The sequence below is a fragment of the Triplophysa rosa genome, linkage group LG11 (assembly GCF_024868665.1).
Source record: "Triplophysa rosa linkage group LG11, Trosa_1v2, whole genome shotgun sequence".
Classification (NCBI taxonomy): Eukaryota; Metazoa; Chordata; class Actinopteri; order Cypriniformes; family Nemacheilidae; genus Triplophysa; species Triplophysa rosa.
This window is the reverse complement of record NC_079900.1, coordinates 7,611,932-7,626,150: the sequence shown is the minus strand read 5'-3', so window position 1 is coordinate 7,626,150 and position 14,219 is coordinate 7,611,932. Positions and strand designations below refer to the sequence as shown.

Sequence of the window (14,219 nt, the reverse complement as noted above, 5' to 3'; positions counted from 1 at the left end):
ATGTTTTAGAATTCACATGATTAACTATGTAAGATCTGATGCAGATTATGTACAGAGGAGGTATATGCAACACATTTATGACAGTTTATAATAGCATTACATAACAAAACGTTTAAAAGTCTCAAAAGAAGTGGATCAAATCCACACCTCATGTCTGAAATATTTGTATTGGTCTTCATCACTCTCCAACCTCAATTTCAGGGATCACTTACAATGGAGAGCACCTGTATTTTTGTCTGGTAATATATAGCAGTTCACCAAACTCTAGCTCACAGCTGAGAAACATGACGCAGCATCTAAATCTTCAGGGATTCACAGCAGGATGACCACCATCAATCTCAAAACTCGCTACAAAAGAGCCTCTGACAAATCCAAAGAAACCCAAGGAGTAAAAAGCTATTAAAAGCTTCTGGATAAATATTACTAGGTTCATTTCTGTGAACACAAAGACATATGGCCAATTCCGTTTCAGCCGAGTCACATACTTTACACATTTAAAACGTTTCTTTAACATAACATTCCACCTTATTTTTAACATTTTCTTTAACTAAGACACCTAGGCGAACAACATTTATCAGTTGAGGTACATCACTCCTGAGTGTTTCTTTATGGACAGGATGGCATGCGTTGGCAATGCTTTAGAAGACTGTTGCATGCTGGGAGCAGAAATCCTATGCGTTCACTTCCCATCTGCTAAGACACATTGCAACGCCCCTGCCAACCACCAACCATTCCTCAAGCATTACAGCGCCACTCTTGTTTTACTCTTGTTTATTATTCAGGATAATAATCGTCATCGGATTAATTGAATTTCACATAATTCCTTTCAAAATATAAACTTCATGATACACATTTTTTTCATTTACATTCAGGTCTTGATGACATCACGAGAGTTGTGCATTCAGCTTTCATCACCCCTGACCGCTTGTGCCTTGTATGAACGGATTGTAGGAAACGTGACACAGGCATTTCGCAAACATTCACACTCATGCCGTTCTGGATATGAGCACATACAGACAGCACAGATGCGCTCAACAGAAGGACACCCAGCATAGGTAGGTATGCACAGAAAATAAAGATGTAAACAATACTGCCCACAATAGAAGCTCAATGGAAAGAGTGTATGAAGAATGGATTTGTCCTATCCAAAGATTTGTCCATTCTTTATATTTTTTAGCCAATAGCTTTTAAATGCATTGATCTCTGCTGAAAGATAACAGTTATGGTGATTTCATGGCGACTTTTAAAGAAGGAAAACAGAATGATTCAGCTAAACCGTAACAGAGTAAGTGAGATAGGCTAAAGGAGGAAAGAACAACTGTTCCTGACCTTCAATGATTTCATCGCAGCCTCAAGCAACAGCCTCATCACTCCGTGAAAATGACTCACTCCACGGGTTCGCGTGACTCGCTCAGATTATTAAAGCGCTGCGGGGACAGTTAAAACTCCTCACAGTATTTTTTTTTAGAAACTCTCAGTTTCTGGAGACAGCGATACAGGGCAGATGGCTGTGGTACCAAACAGATGAGACTAGAAAATGCTGGTCTTCAAAAAGCTGAGTCACTCATATGGAGACTATCTTAGACCAGAATGCATTTCCATGCCGGTCCAATCTGGTCTATGCTGGCTTTGCATTATGGGCATACGGGGGCATAAAAATTACAGCCACTTTTACAATTCTTGTTGTTAACAATGAATGCAGAAGAATTCATTTGACATTTCACTTTCTTAAGTGTTCAGTATCTTTATTATAACTGTTGCCTTTATAAGATCATTTGGCACAGTGACTATATTACATCACAGCCCAATCCATTCCTTTACTTCCTTTTTCCTCAATTTCCTCGACCACATTCCAAACACATAGCATCTCCCAATTTGGTGTGACTTGGTGGGAATGTGTAATGCCCTCATAAGAGTCCCATGTCATACTAAACATGCCTTCTTGTACCAGCCTGGCTGGTCCTGCACGGCACGATACCCCATTTGCTGGCTGCCTTCATATCCGTAACCCCACTGGTTAAGTGGCTTCCAGCTGCTACTGCAGACAGCTTTATACTCATGATTTTACTGACCCCCTCCCCAGAGGTCTGACCGCATAACCGGGTGTGGTTTGGGTGGAGAGGGGCGTCAGGGAACGCGGTGTTGTACAAACAGAATTACACCAATCAGACGGCCAGAGAGTCAGAAGAGGACACGGCAATCTGGGGTCTGAGCGAACAGCTGCCGGGTATCACCACACAGGCCGGCGTGCTCCACACCCCGGCGAGTGTTGTTTAACATTCCTGTCCGTTTGTGTGCAAAGCTCCATCTGGAGTACAGATCTGACTGGTCGACCTGACAGCTAAATAAAAGAATGTAGCCAACAGATCGCAAATCGACAGTGGGATTCAGAAAGTTCACGGAGGCGGTTTACAGTGCCAACAATTCTCCACACGATGATCAACTAGTTGATTGTTTGTCTAACAAGAGATGATTAGAAGGTAGACTAATGTCTGTTTAATTTGCTAGCGGCTTGCTAGTTAATGTTACTTTTTTATAAAGCTGTCATTTGCCTAGGAGTTAATATTTTGCTATCTTCCTTACCCGCCTTTGGATATTTGCATTTTAACGCGAGTTCAACCATCATTTGACCACGGGATTGTGCCATGGTAGGCTAGCTGGTTGGCTTGTTGGTTCTGTGTGAGTGTCACGGCTACCAAGGCAGACCACAGTATCTGCGGTGTCAAAGCCAGGAAAACAAAACCAGAACGCAGTAACGTCACTTACTGTGGTTTGCCTTGGTATTAGCTTGGATTTTGTAGTTACTGCAATTTTAACTCTCTTGTTTCTCAGAAACGGGATAAGATTGAACCAGGAGACTTTGTCACAAGACAGAGCAGATGTCACATAGCCCGTTATAGACCTTAACTCAATTTTGACCAAATGTGTATTACTGCGCTTTGCCTTTGGACGGCAGTACAGTACACCCCACATTTTCAATGAGAGATTAACATGCTTCCAGTAAAACCCACAAAATAAAGCCCTTAAACACCAAATGGTCTTTCAGCAGCAGTTAAAACAGGAAGTCATGGGGTAAGATTCACAATCATTTCAGAATTTAATAGAATACTCTCTGCTTTTCAGCAGCGTTTTATTGTCGCTGTTTGAAAAACGTTCAGTAGTAAACTGAACAATGGAGGAAATACTTACAGGGAATGCGACTGGCATGCCAGGGTGCTGAATTTGTGACAAATCCATGCTTTGATGCTGTGACGATGACCCACGTTCCTGGTCGATACAGGAAGTTAAGTGTGACGATGCCATCCTCTCCTGCCAGGCTGGATGCTAAGATTGTTTGGTTTCCATACACCTGAACTGTGGCATCTTTTAAAGGTGAAAGGTCACTGTTGTCAAAGACCTGCACTTTAACCAGCACCTCTGTGGACACAAAAACAAAGAAAAAAAAACATTAAAGGCGCAGTTCTTAATTAACAACGGCCACTAGCGTTGTATTATAGATTTGCCACGAATCGCTCAGTCCAAACACGACGGTGGCCACCACAGTACAAAAAGATGTCGTTCTCATGTTGACGCAGGGAAGAGATTTTGCGGGCATTAGAAAGACTGTACAAAGAGCGATGACTTATGTATTACATAAAATAAACGGTTTGTGGATTTTAAGTTTAAAAAGAAGGATAAAAGTCAGACAGGAGCTAGGACCTGTGTTAATATTATAAAGTCTTTCCAGCAGAGACGCGTTAAGACCTGCGGTACTAAGGCTTTTAGCAGAATATCTATGGAGATACTTTCCAGCAGAGAGAGACGTTGGAGAGAAAGATCGTCTAAAAATCACCCTCGAGGAGGTTGCTTTGACTCAGTATGTGAGTAACATACTAACATACCAAGATATGTTGTTGTTGTAATATTAGCTGTGTGACGGAGCAGTTTTGAGCGTCATTGTTTATCTGGAACCGCTTTAATATTGTACTCGTCCAGATACTTGAGAGAGAGAGTGAGAGCGCATTGGAACTGAAACTGGAGAGCGAGCGAGAGCGCGTTTTACTCTTTTACTCAATGATGAATAAACTTACAGTTAATCCGCAGGTCACATGTGTTCCGAACCGGAGAGCACGATCCGTACGGATCACGGATCATCCCGCGATCTGCTTCACCACGATACCGCAGCGGAGAGGAAGAGGAAACGCGCGTTGTAGAGTTGTTTGTCCGTTTAGGGCTGCTGTACAAAACATGGCGGCGAATTCAATGTATGTAGGGCCGCTCTGTATGTAGATATAAATAGCTTATTCTAAGGTATTACAAACATAATGGTTCATCACGTAAGGTCTTTATACATCTCTGAAGAAATAGTTTTGTATATTATATCGCATTTCCGTTAATAGATCCTCCTAAAAACGCCGTATTGTTCCTTTAACAAAAACAAAGAAAAAAATATTTCAATCTTTCTTCTGTGGAACACAAAAAAGATATTTTGAGAAATGTGTCAGTGGTTTTGTGTGCATATAATGGATGTCAATGGGGGCCAATGTTGTTGGGTTACCAACATTCTTCAAAATATCTTCTTTTGTGTTCTGCAGAAGAAAGTCATACAGGTTTGGGATGACATGAGAGTGAGTAAATGATGACAGAATTTTCATTTTTCTGTGAACTATTGCTTTAAGGCCTGTAGAACTGGTGGACCAGACGTTGTGTTCCAAAGCTACATTCATGTAACTAGCAACTATTTAGTTCTAGTCTAAAACCCATCTTTGCTTTGGCAGTTTACGTTAGTCAACTGGCCTAGTGGCCTACATTCAACCGATAGATCGATATGTTTAGTTATCTCGGTCCTGATCCAACTTACTTTGGTTTGTTTACAATGAAGACCAGAAATCATTGAGTGCTATTGAGCCGGTCTGTCTGCCATCACGTTCCATTGACGCTGGGCAGATGCGGTCAAACCGTCTGGTTTAGATCCTGGACATGTGCTCACTGTTTGTAATGGATGACCCGGTTTAACACCACACAACTTTTACAAGGGCACGGTCAGAGACATTTAAATAGCAGGTTTTAGGGGTTTGTATACGTGAGATTTGTTTCAATAAGTTCTTTACATTTCCTTGTAAATACCTTCTAATGCTGTCAGTATGTTTTTAGTTATTCAACTGTTGTTTAGGTACCTTAAAGAGAGAAGAGACCAGTTCATCAAAAAATAAAAATTCCAATCACATATAACTTTCAGGAAAGCTGAGTCAAAGTTATATAATAGTGATCATCACTCATTTTCATTATAGCAGCTTGAACGTTTTGGTATCAATAACCTTTTTTGTGTTCTACTGAAGTAAGTTTTTAAGTAAACTATCCCTTTAAACTCATCTTTTCCTACCAAAACCTCTACCTGCTCCATTCCCTCAATGTTTGATCCTGTTCATGCTCGCACACCACACGTCCTTCAGAACCTCTCTCGTTCCTTTGATTCTAAATGGGTCAATTGATGCATGTTACCATGGTTACAAGATGTCAGCAGGCTAACTGTGGGAAAAAACGGGTCCCTGCATTTCTTGGCGAGGGGACACAAGTTTCGTTCAGACTCAGTCAAGCACTGCGGATCTCACACCGCTGATAAAATTCAAACAATCTGTGTTGAGGAGCATAAAACCACAATCCACTCACTGCATAAACAGAAATGATCATGTGCTTTTGGAGAAATATTTTGATATTTCAGAACACCACGCACCCGAAGAAGACCAAATGAGAAAATACTTACAGAAAAATAAATTGCACCTAAATTACAAGTCTGCAGTTAAAATACAGCAGACAAATGAGGAAAATAACAAACAAACCAACAAAGAATAATAATAAAGAATATCTAAAAATGTAGATTTCTTGTTAGTAAGTGAATAAAAACACGGTACTTGGCATTTGAAGTTTATGGTTCCCTCAAAGAAACCTTTTTTTTAAACAATCACTCGCTTCCACTCAACCGGCTAGGTTTCCTGTATACAATTATACTTCCTGTCAATTGTTTGAGCGCAAGCGAAGCACTCAAATCATCCATCGCATCGTAAAAGTTCTCATCCTCTGTATTTCAATGTTTATTAAAATCTAAACATTGGTCTAATTTAGACTAAAGACTAATATAGTCTCCAAACAAAACTATTGGTCTGCATGTGAGAATGGTGACAATGAATCCCAACCTCTCCGATCATAGGTCTCTTTAAAACAAACGACACCTCAATATTTGCTTGTATTACGAAGCTAAATCTCTTCCACTCACTCTTCTGAAGAACACAGAAACTGTTAGAAGTAGCTTGTCCCCGCAGGCCATGTCTCTTACGGTTTGTTATAAGCAACCGATGAGATTGCATGCAGTGACAGTCCAAAGCACTTCGAGTCAAGTGCTGAGGATATCAACCAGCAAAGTCTCGTTTTATGATAACAAACACTTTAGAGAGAGAAAAACAAACACTTCCAAGCTTGTTGAAATAGTATTGGTCTTCTGTCTCACTTATAGCTCAGCGTCAGAAGTGTCCTACATAGCAGACACCTAAACATCTAGAATATTATCTGGGCCCCTGGTCTCAAGATCAGCACGTTAAAGGGTCCAGATATGATATATCTTTATATCAATGTTAAACTACATATAGATGGTCATCAACTCCGGGCATATATGTTAAAGCGTGGAATTATGTGGTTTCTACTAGGCCCAGAGGTGTTATGAATTCTTTTCTCTCTTTGACAGGTGTCACCGATGGACCACCCTGTTGTTTTTTCAGACGGGCAGTTGAAGTGTTAACAGGCCTGCAGGAATGTCTGCCGGTCTGGAATCCCATTTGCCAAAACCACAGTGTTTCTCTGGGATACCTAATGTCTGTGACATAATGGAAGATTAGCAATAGTGAAACTGTGAGGCCTGAATAAACCCAACACATTTCAGAGCTAAATCACAGAGTTAAATGTATATGTGGTCCATGATAAACACTGATCGAGTGTGCCAAATGCTCTCGGTACTCGCCTGCAAGCCAATCATTTTATTGAGAACGTAAACCTTAGTACAGTGGTTCCCATATATAGATAGTAAATATAAATAAATGAAATGAAATAATTGAATAATAAATTAAATTAAATGGTTAAATATGAGTAATATAAAAGATTTTAATGACATTTTTACTTGAATACTCAAATAAATTTTCAGCTTATTTTTCAGGTTGTTTCAGTCTATTTTCAGGTTATTGTATGAACATACAGAGTATACTGAACATTATGAAAGAACTGTCAAACATTAACATTGCTGTACTTTCATAAAGAGATGTAAGCTACTGTCAATTACTGCTTATTTTTACAAGGTGTCTTTTCATTTTGCTTGGTTTCATGCTGTCGTTTACCAATTTTTCACCACGGAACACACATTCTGGCCGAGACTTGTCTTGTCCTTCAATAAAACCTAAATTTACGTAGGTTGTCATAGCGTCTAAACTTTTTCCTTTATTTCTGACGAAGAATCACCGCATTTACGTTTCTCTGCTATTTTTCCTTTTGATTTTTATGTTAACACGAACGTTGACGCCTGACAGAGGACGTTTCTCATGTGAGTCTCATAGCGAGAACAGCCAATGACAGTGCTTCCAGCTACCACGAAGCACCATGTGAATGTCTGCCGATGGAGCCGGAAAAATTTAAATAATTATTTTATACAAGATATAACTATTTTTGACTGCATTATCTTGGCATTGTAAGCACGTGATTTTTTTAAAACATACAAAAATATTTTTATTTAAAATGATTAGTGGAACATTTTATGCAGCTTTATTTAACCTCAAAGCATGTCAGCTCCCGCGCCCTTCATGTGAACTCTGGCGCCCCCCTAAGGGGGTCACGGACCCCATGGAACCACTGCCTTAGTACCTTAAAGGAACAGGTCATCCAAAAATGAAAATTCTGTCTTAATTTACTCACCCTCAACCAAACAGTTAATAATGCTAGAATTATTCTGTTGGACGAACACTACTGTTCAAAAGTCATTTCTGTTCACCAAGCCTGCATTGATTTGATCCAAAATACAGTAAAAGAAGCCTGTTCTTTTACGTAAGCCTATTTTTAATAAAAAGTATATAGTTATGCATATTATGATCAAATATATCCCAGCTAACACATGACGTACCGGTTACGTAATTTATTGGTCATTTTTGGTAATTTCATGACTTAACCAGCTGGCAACGTAGCTGGCACGTCCCAGGCACGTAGCCTAATTTCATTACCATTAAATGACCAATTCATGACGTCGCCTGCACGAACTCCTGATGTTACACAATAACCAAAAATGGTCCAGTTATGTACTATATTCGTATACATGAACTACTGGTAACATAACGTCACATTTACCGTCTCCTAACGTTGCAGGATAACCAAGAACGGTCCAGTTACGTAATACATTGGTTATATTTTGATATCAACATGACCTGCTGGTAACGTAACTGCCAGGTCGCAAGCACGTAATTTCATTACCATTTATATTAGCCCATGCTTAACATTGACGATTCACATGACAATTATTATGCTTGTTTAAAACGTTTTTAGTCTGAACATTGTAAATCTGCCAGATTTACAAGAGATTTAACACGCTATGCTATGCAGGCTGCTCTGTGTTGTATGGGAATCTTATCACTGTATTTACGCTAATAGAGAAGCTGCGTTATTAGAGCTTTTCATCAAGTTGCACAGCATTTCATGTTTTCAGGTTATTTTAAACTGTTTACAGGTGAGAATACTGCGTTGTTATGTGTATCAGTAGTATCTTTCTTTAAAGACCCCTTCAAGCAGTCTGTAGATGTCAGGCAAATTGATGAATCTTTCTAAAGACCTTTAATTGCAAGTGTCACCTTATGAATTTGTTTTACAGTATAAATATTTCATAAGTTAATTCAATGCATTAATACTTTTTAGGAAGTTAAACTTTTGCATTTAAAGTAAAAAAAAAACTCTAGTTTACTTATGGTATTTGTTGTAAAAAAAACTCTCACTGTAGTTACTGTAGGATAACCATGAAATATGTAATAATTTTGAAGCATACCCAAATAATTTTTTTGTCAGAACCTCTAGTAAATGATGTATTACTTTTAGTCATCATTCAGAATCGTAAAAGAATCGCAATCTCAATTTGAAAGAAAAGACATTCTCAATTTATCCAGAATCGTGCAGCTCTAAAGAGTGTATGAAAAACTGCTTAAAAAACCTTTTTTGTTTGTTTTTTACTAGACGTTATTAGTTTGGTTCTTCAGACAATTTCTGCGTGCACTGCATATTGTTAAGACATAATGCTGCATGGGATAAAACAAGCGTGGGAAGAACGTTGCTAAGGCCAGAGAAAAATCCAACACAGGATCAGATTTTAAGATCCGCACAAACAACCCAGTCAAGCAGAGCGCAAGATGTTGCTGGAGGGGGACAAATATCTTCTAAAGGCTCTGAAGGTGTTAAAACATCCCTAGAGAGGAAGAGCGCAGCAAAAATCTGTGGAGTCAGCGCTAATGAAGCCATTGTTGCTCAGGGAAGAGTTTCTGCAAAGCCTGATGAGAGGAAATGTCTGAAATGCCAAGCCTAATATCCACATTAAGATTATCACTTTTATTTGTTCATCGTGTACTGCATGTGAGTGATGGACTGCCTCTACAAAAAAAGAGGAAGAGATATAGATAATTTAACAAGAACAAAAACAGTATATCAGTATTCAGTATAAAACTCCTGTATGATGAATTACTAGTCAGTTTAAAGGTCTTTCCCTCTATTCATGTATCACTGTTAACAAAAGTCACATTTGATTAATTTCAACCAAAACATCTGCCAAACCGTCTGCTTTTTCCTCATAAAAAGAAAACTGTATAAGGATTGTAAAAGGATTACAAGGAACCTCTCTAAAGTCTAATCCAGATTACAGTTTTTAAAACTAAACTCATATTAGACACACACAGTATTTGTCATACACCACACTAGAAGACATCCTGCTGGATTGTGTTTTACAAGCACTGGGCCTTTTTACAAAACCGAGGATTAGTTTAAATGTCGTTGATGTAATCTCCAAATTTCCATGCGTTTCTCCTAAAGCGTTTTTACACCCACCAATCAGAAAATCTAAAGACAGGCACCCCGTGATGATGTAAAGCAGGATCTCTTCAGAAGTTGGGTTTACAGGGGTTTTGTCGATGATAAATCTGCCTTTTCCTCTGAGTGTTAGGGTGTCTGGTGTCAACAAAGAAATTCCTATCTTTGAACAGCTGCCCGAGGAGTTTGAGGTGGGCCGGTGCCCAGACGCGCACTCCCTAAAGATGTGACGGCCCGTGTGACCAGAAAATCCTGCAAATCTATTCTGTACCCTTCCGACCACAAACTACAGTTATAAAAAGCCATAAATATTAGACATGTCAAAGCAGATGACATCGTTGATGTCTTACAAAGAACATTCAATGACTCACAGAAGCACAAACTGCTGCTCCGATTCAGACTAGAAACACAACTCAATTCATTTCATATTCTTGTTTGTAAAAAGGCCTGGAACAGTAAAACATTTTTCAGATTGTTTTCCGACTATAAGCAGTTCAGTGATGCTGAAATGACTAGAGATGTAACAATGTATAGTGATACAAAAAAGTTATGCATTGTACATAAGGTAATATTTTCTATATCACATCTGTTTAATCCTATTGGTTGAACCTTCAACAAGTCACCTGGGTCAACATAATGCTTTTATGTTTTTTTTAGTTGTGCTGTTATTGCTTTTAGACTTCTTTTAAAGGAACAGTTCACCCAAAAATAAAAATTCTGTCGTCATTTACTGACCCGTGACCCTCATGTTGTTCCAAATCTTGTAACCAAACAGAAAAATTACATCGGCGGACAAAAATGCCCCAGAACTTTTTTGCTTTCCTACATTCTTCAAAATATCTTCTTTTGTCGTCAACAAAACAAATAAAGTTATAAAGCATTTTTTCTCACTATGATAGACAATAGTGGCCAAAAACTTTGGTTTCGTTACAAGCATTGTTCCAAATATCTTTCTCGGTGTTCATCAGAACAAAGACATTTATACAGATTTGGAACAATTTGAGGGTGAGTAAATGATGACAGAATTTTCATTTTTGGGTGAACTGTTAAGATTACACTTTCCTAGCTTTTAACTTTTTTAATTTATCTGAAAATGTAGATTTATTTTTCCTATTCATGTTGGTCTAAATATTGCGATTTTATCTTATTGTCACCCCTTATTGTGTGTATTGTTACACCCCTAGAAACACACTTCATCTTCAATCATCAGCACGATTAAATGTTTTATTTTAAACTACTTATAATTTATATCTACACATGGTTGATTTGATATCACTGTAACTCCACCAAGTCAGACAGGTTCTGAATTTCAATGACATCCGATCAAAGCAACATGCAGTACAATGCAGTGATTGTTTCCGAAATAAAAGCATACAGCCGCAAGCTGGGACAGCACTCAAACAAGCGCTACCATAGAAACACTTGTCTTTGCATGAGGAGGATGTAATACAGGAGAACCTCATGAAATCCACTATAAGTTGACAACACAATGACTCATTAGGTGGCACCTGGAAAGTATTCTGCAGCTCTGTCCACACAACACAAAAGACAAGAGCAAAACAGACACCTGGTTTACAATAAAACCTTCCCCACAAAACCTTTAGCTCTCAAACTGTTCTGAAATCAGCCTTTATGACTTGAATCTCTGCCCAAAACCATCTGACAAGAAACTGTACAGCTGTTTTTAGAACTGTGTGAAATGGTTAGGGTCAACACCTGCCTAGAGGCACAGACGGATTCACTGAAATCTCCAGCAGTCAGTGTGAATTAGTATCTTGGTTGGTTTGTCCTCGTCAGGCCTTTGTCCTGAATCAGAGGTTGAGGCTTTCGGTGTCAGCTTGATTTGGATGGTGATGCGCATGCTGTGCCGAAACACAAACTCATGAGGATTACAAAATGTTATGCTTTAGTTGAAGCTTTGCTAAGAACATCTGATGCATCAATGTGATTCAGACAACCGAGCATCAATCCTTTAGTTCACCACCACTGTAAAGCGAAGCTGCCTAAAAATATGAAGGAGCATTCATAAAACCAGGCTTTTATGGATATTTGTAACAAGAACAGGGAAAGCACACAGGGTACAAATTTACCCGCAAAACACTGCAAAATATGTATAGCAAAATCAGCATCATCACATTTCCTGGAACATAACAACTAAAGCAGACAAGTGTCAGGAAGCTACCCAGCCATCCTGCTATTGTGTTAAGAGACTTGACCACAGTGGACTAACAACACTGGCATGGATTATTTCAATAATTATGTGCACACATATATTTTAAAGACAGTCTTGAAAGTCTGGGAGAAATTTATTAAAGACAAAGTCCATCTGCAAGTTTAACTAAATGCATTTGACTCTTTTTCAGTGATTGTTAAATGTCAGATAAAATCAAGTATTACTTCCAGAACCATGACATTCACCATAACATCTCTGAAACCTGAGAATAATCCCTGAATCCCAAAAGGGATTTTCTTACAGTGAAGGCTGCAAGGCAAACAAAACTATCGTCAAATGTAACTTCACATATGAACTAATGTGGTGAATAACATTATCTCTCACAACCTAGGAAAATCTTACAGCCTGATTTTCCTAAATTAATTTTCAAAAACACATTAATATGTATGACGTGTTTAATATGTGCATAAAGAGATTGTGTATCAAACATGACAGTATGATAATAAGATCTAGTGGATGTGTCTTGATTCCTTGCTAATTTAAGCTATTCATATGTTAATAACATTGGAGGACCTTGAACGTTCTGACAGAAATTTCTATCAGCACAACAGTGAGACATGCTTAGTGCGACATAATGGCTTTTTAAGAAACAAATAACTAACCTCAAAGAAACTTCAGTTTCAGTTATAGTTTGTAACTTTGTATACATTTTTCAGAATTACCTAACTTAAGGGAGAAAATATCAGCCTAAGAATCTGTGGCTGAGTTTCCAGAGTTTGTATGCTGCTCAGAGCAAACAGGAATGGAGCACATGATCACTGACCGAGAAACAAATAAATCCACATTAATATTCATCGGAAGTTGCTGAGGAAGAAAAGGGTGTTCACAAAAGAGTTTGCATAAACAACGCCTAAAGATCCACTTGGTCTTGTGGTGACAAACTATGTCAACTAATAAGACAAAATTTAGGGCAAATAAACACTACATTTGCTGGTCTGATACTATGTTGGCCAAAAATCGTCTGATGATTTGTAATTTACATGTTTTGCTGTCATGTTATTTCTAAACAAAAACAGGTTTTTTATTTTGTTTCAGACATTACTTAAAGACAAATAACATTCAATTATTACTTAAGTACATATTCATAAAAAACGAGTTCATGTGAGTGAGGTAACAATTGCGGACTTCAACTTATCTCTCGTTAAAATGACTCGTAACCATCTTGCCAACGTGTGGGTGGTCTTTATAATACAAAACTTTATATGATTCAGTGGCAGTGCTTAGTTAAACTATATAACGTTACTCCTTGGACTCAATATAGGAACAGGACTAAAATACGACATGCGCCAGTGTATATGACGTCCAGGGCCCGTCACACGAACTTCTTAACAGATACGCGCTGGGGTCAACTAAAGGGCCGCCGAAGAGTTTAAAATCTTTTGTTTTCAAACTGAAACTCCCATAATGCTCTAAAGTTAGTGCGGGCAAATCCAACTCTGCCTGATACACTGTAGCAAAACGCGCAAAAGCAAAAGGCTTTACATAATAAAGCCGTGAATCGATGGCGCGTATAGCGGCGCGCTCCAGAGAAACATCACAGCCAAACGCGGAGGCTACAATCTAAAATCAAGAGAAACGACAAACTCACCGACTGTTGTTTGGGTCGGCAGTGATTTTGCTAGTGTCCTCCATGCGTTACAGAGGAACAGAAACAGAAGAAAAGAGCGGGATGCGCGCGGTGGACGCATTCTTACAGCTACATCGTCTGATCCTCCCTCAGTAGCAGTTCATCCATGTTCGGTCGCGGGATGGACGAGACTCGCTGCTCCCGGGTCCCACTCCCTTCAGAAAGAGCAGTGCTCCGCTTCTCTGTCCTGCTGGCCCGGATGGGAGGGGGTGAGCTTGGGGTGTAGTGCTCCTATGCGCCCTCTGGTGACAGTGGCTACTCTGCACTTAAACGCGTGTTTACATT

At 39.0% G+C, this 14,219-nt stretch overlaps 1 protein-coding gene across 2 annotated transcripts in view; it reads right to left on the bottom strand.

Annotated features, from left to right (window-relative positions):
* Positions 1–14,125, bottom strand: part of fam171a2a (family with sequence similarity 171 member A2a) — a 28,565-nt gene extending 14,440 nt beyond the window's left edge. The window contains exons 1-2 of one of the 2 annotated variants that reach the window (XM_057345700.1): positions 13,896–14,124; positions 3,190–3,417 (exon numbers count right to left, since the gene is read on the bottom strand). In XM_057345700.1, the coding sequence (XP_057201683.1) occupies positions 3,190–3,417; positions 13,896–13,995 (328 nt within the window). In that variant the 5' untranslated portion in view covers positions 13,996–14,124. Of the gene's footprint in view, positions 1–3,189; positions 3,418–13,895 lie in introns of both variants that reach the window. The other variant, XM_057345701.1, reaches the window with a different exon arrangement.
* Positions 14,126–14,219: the final 94 nt, after the last annotated feature.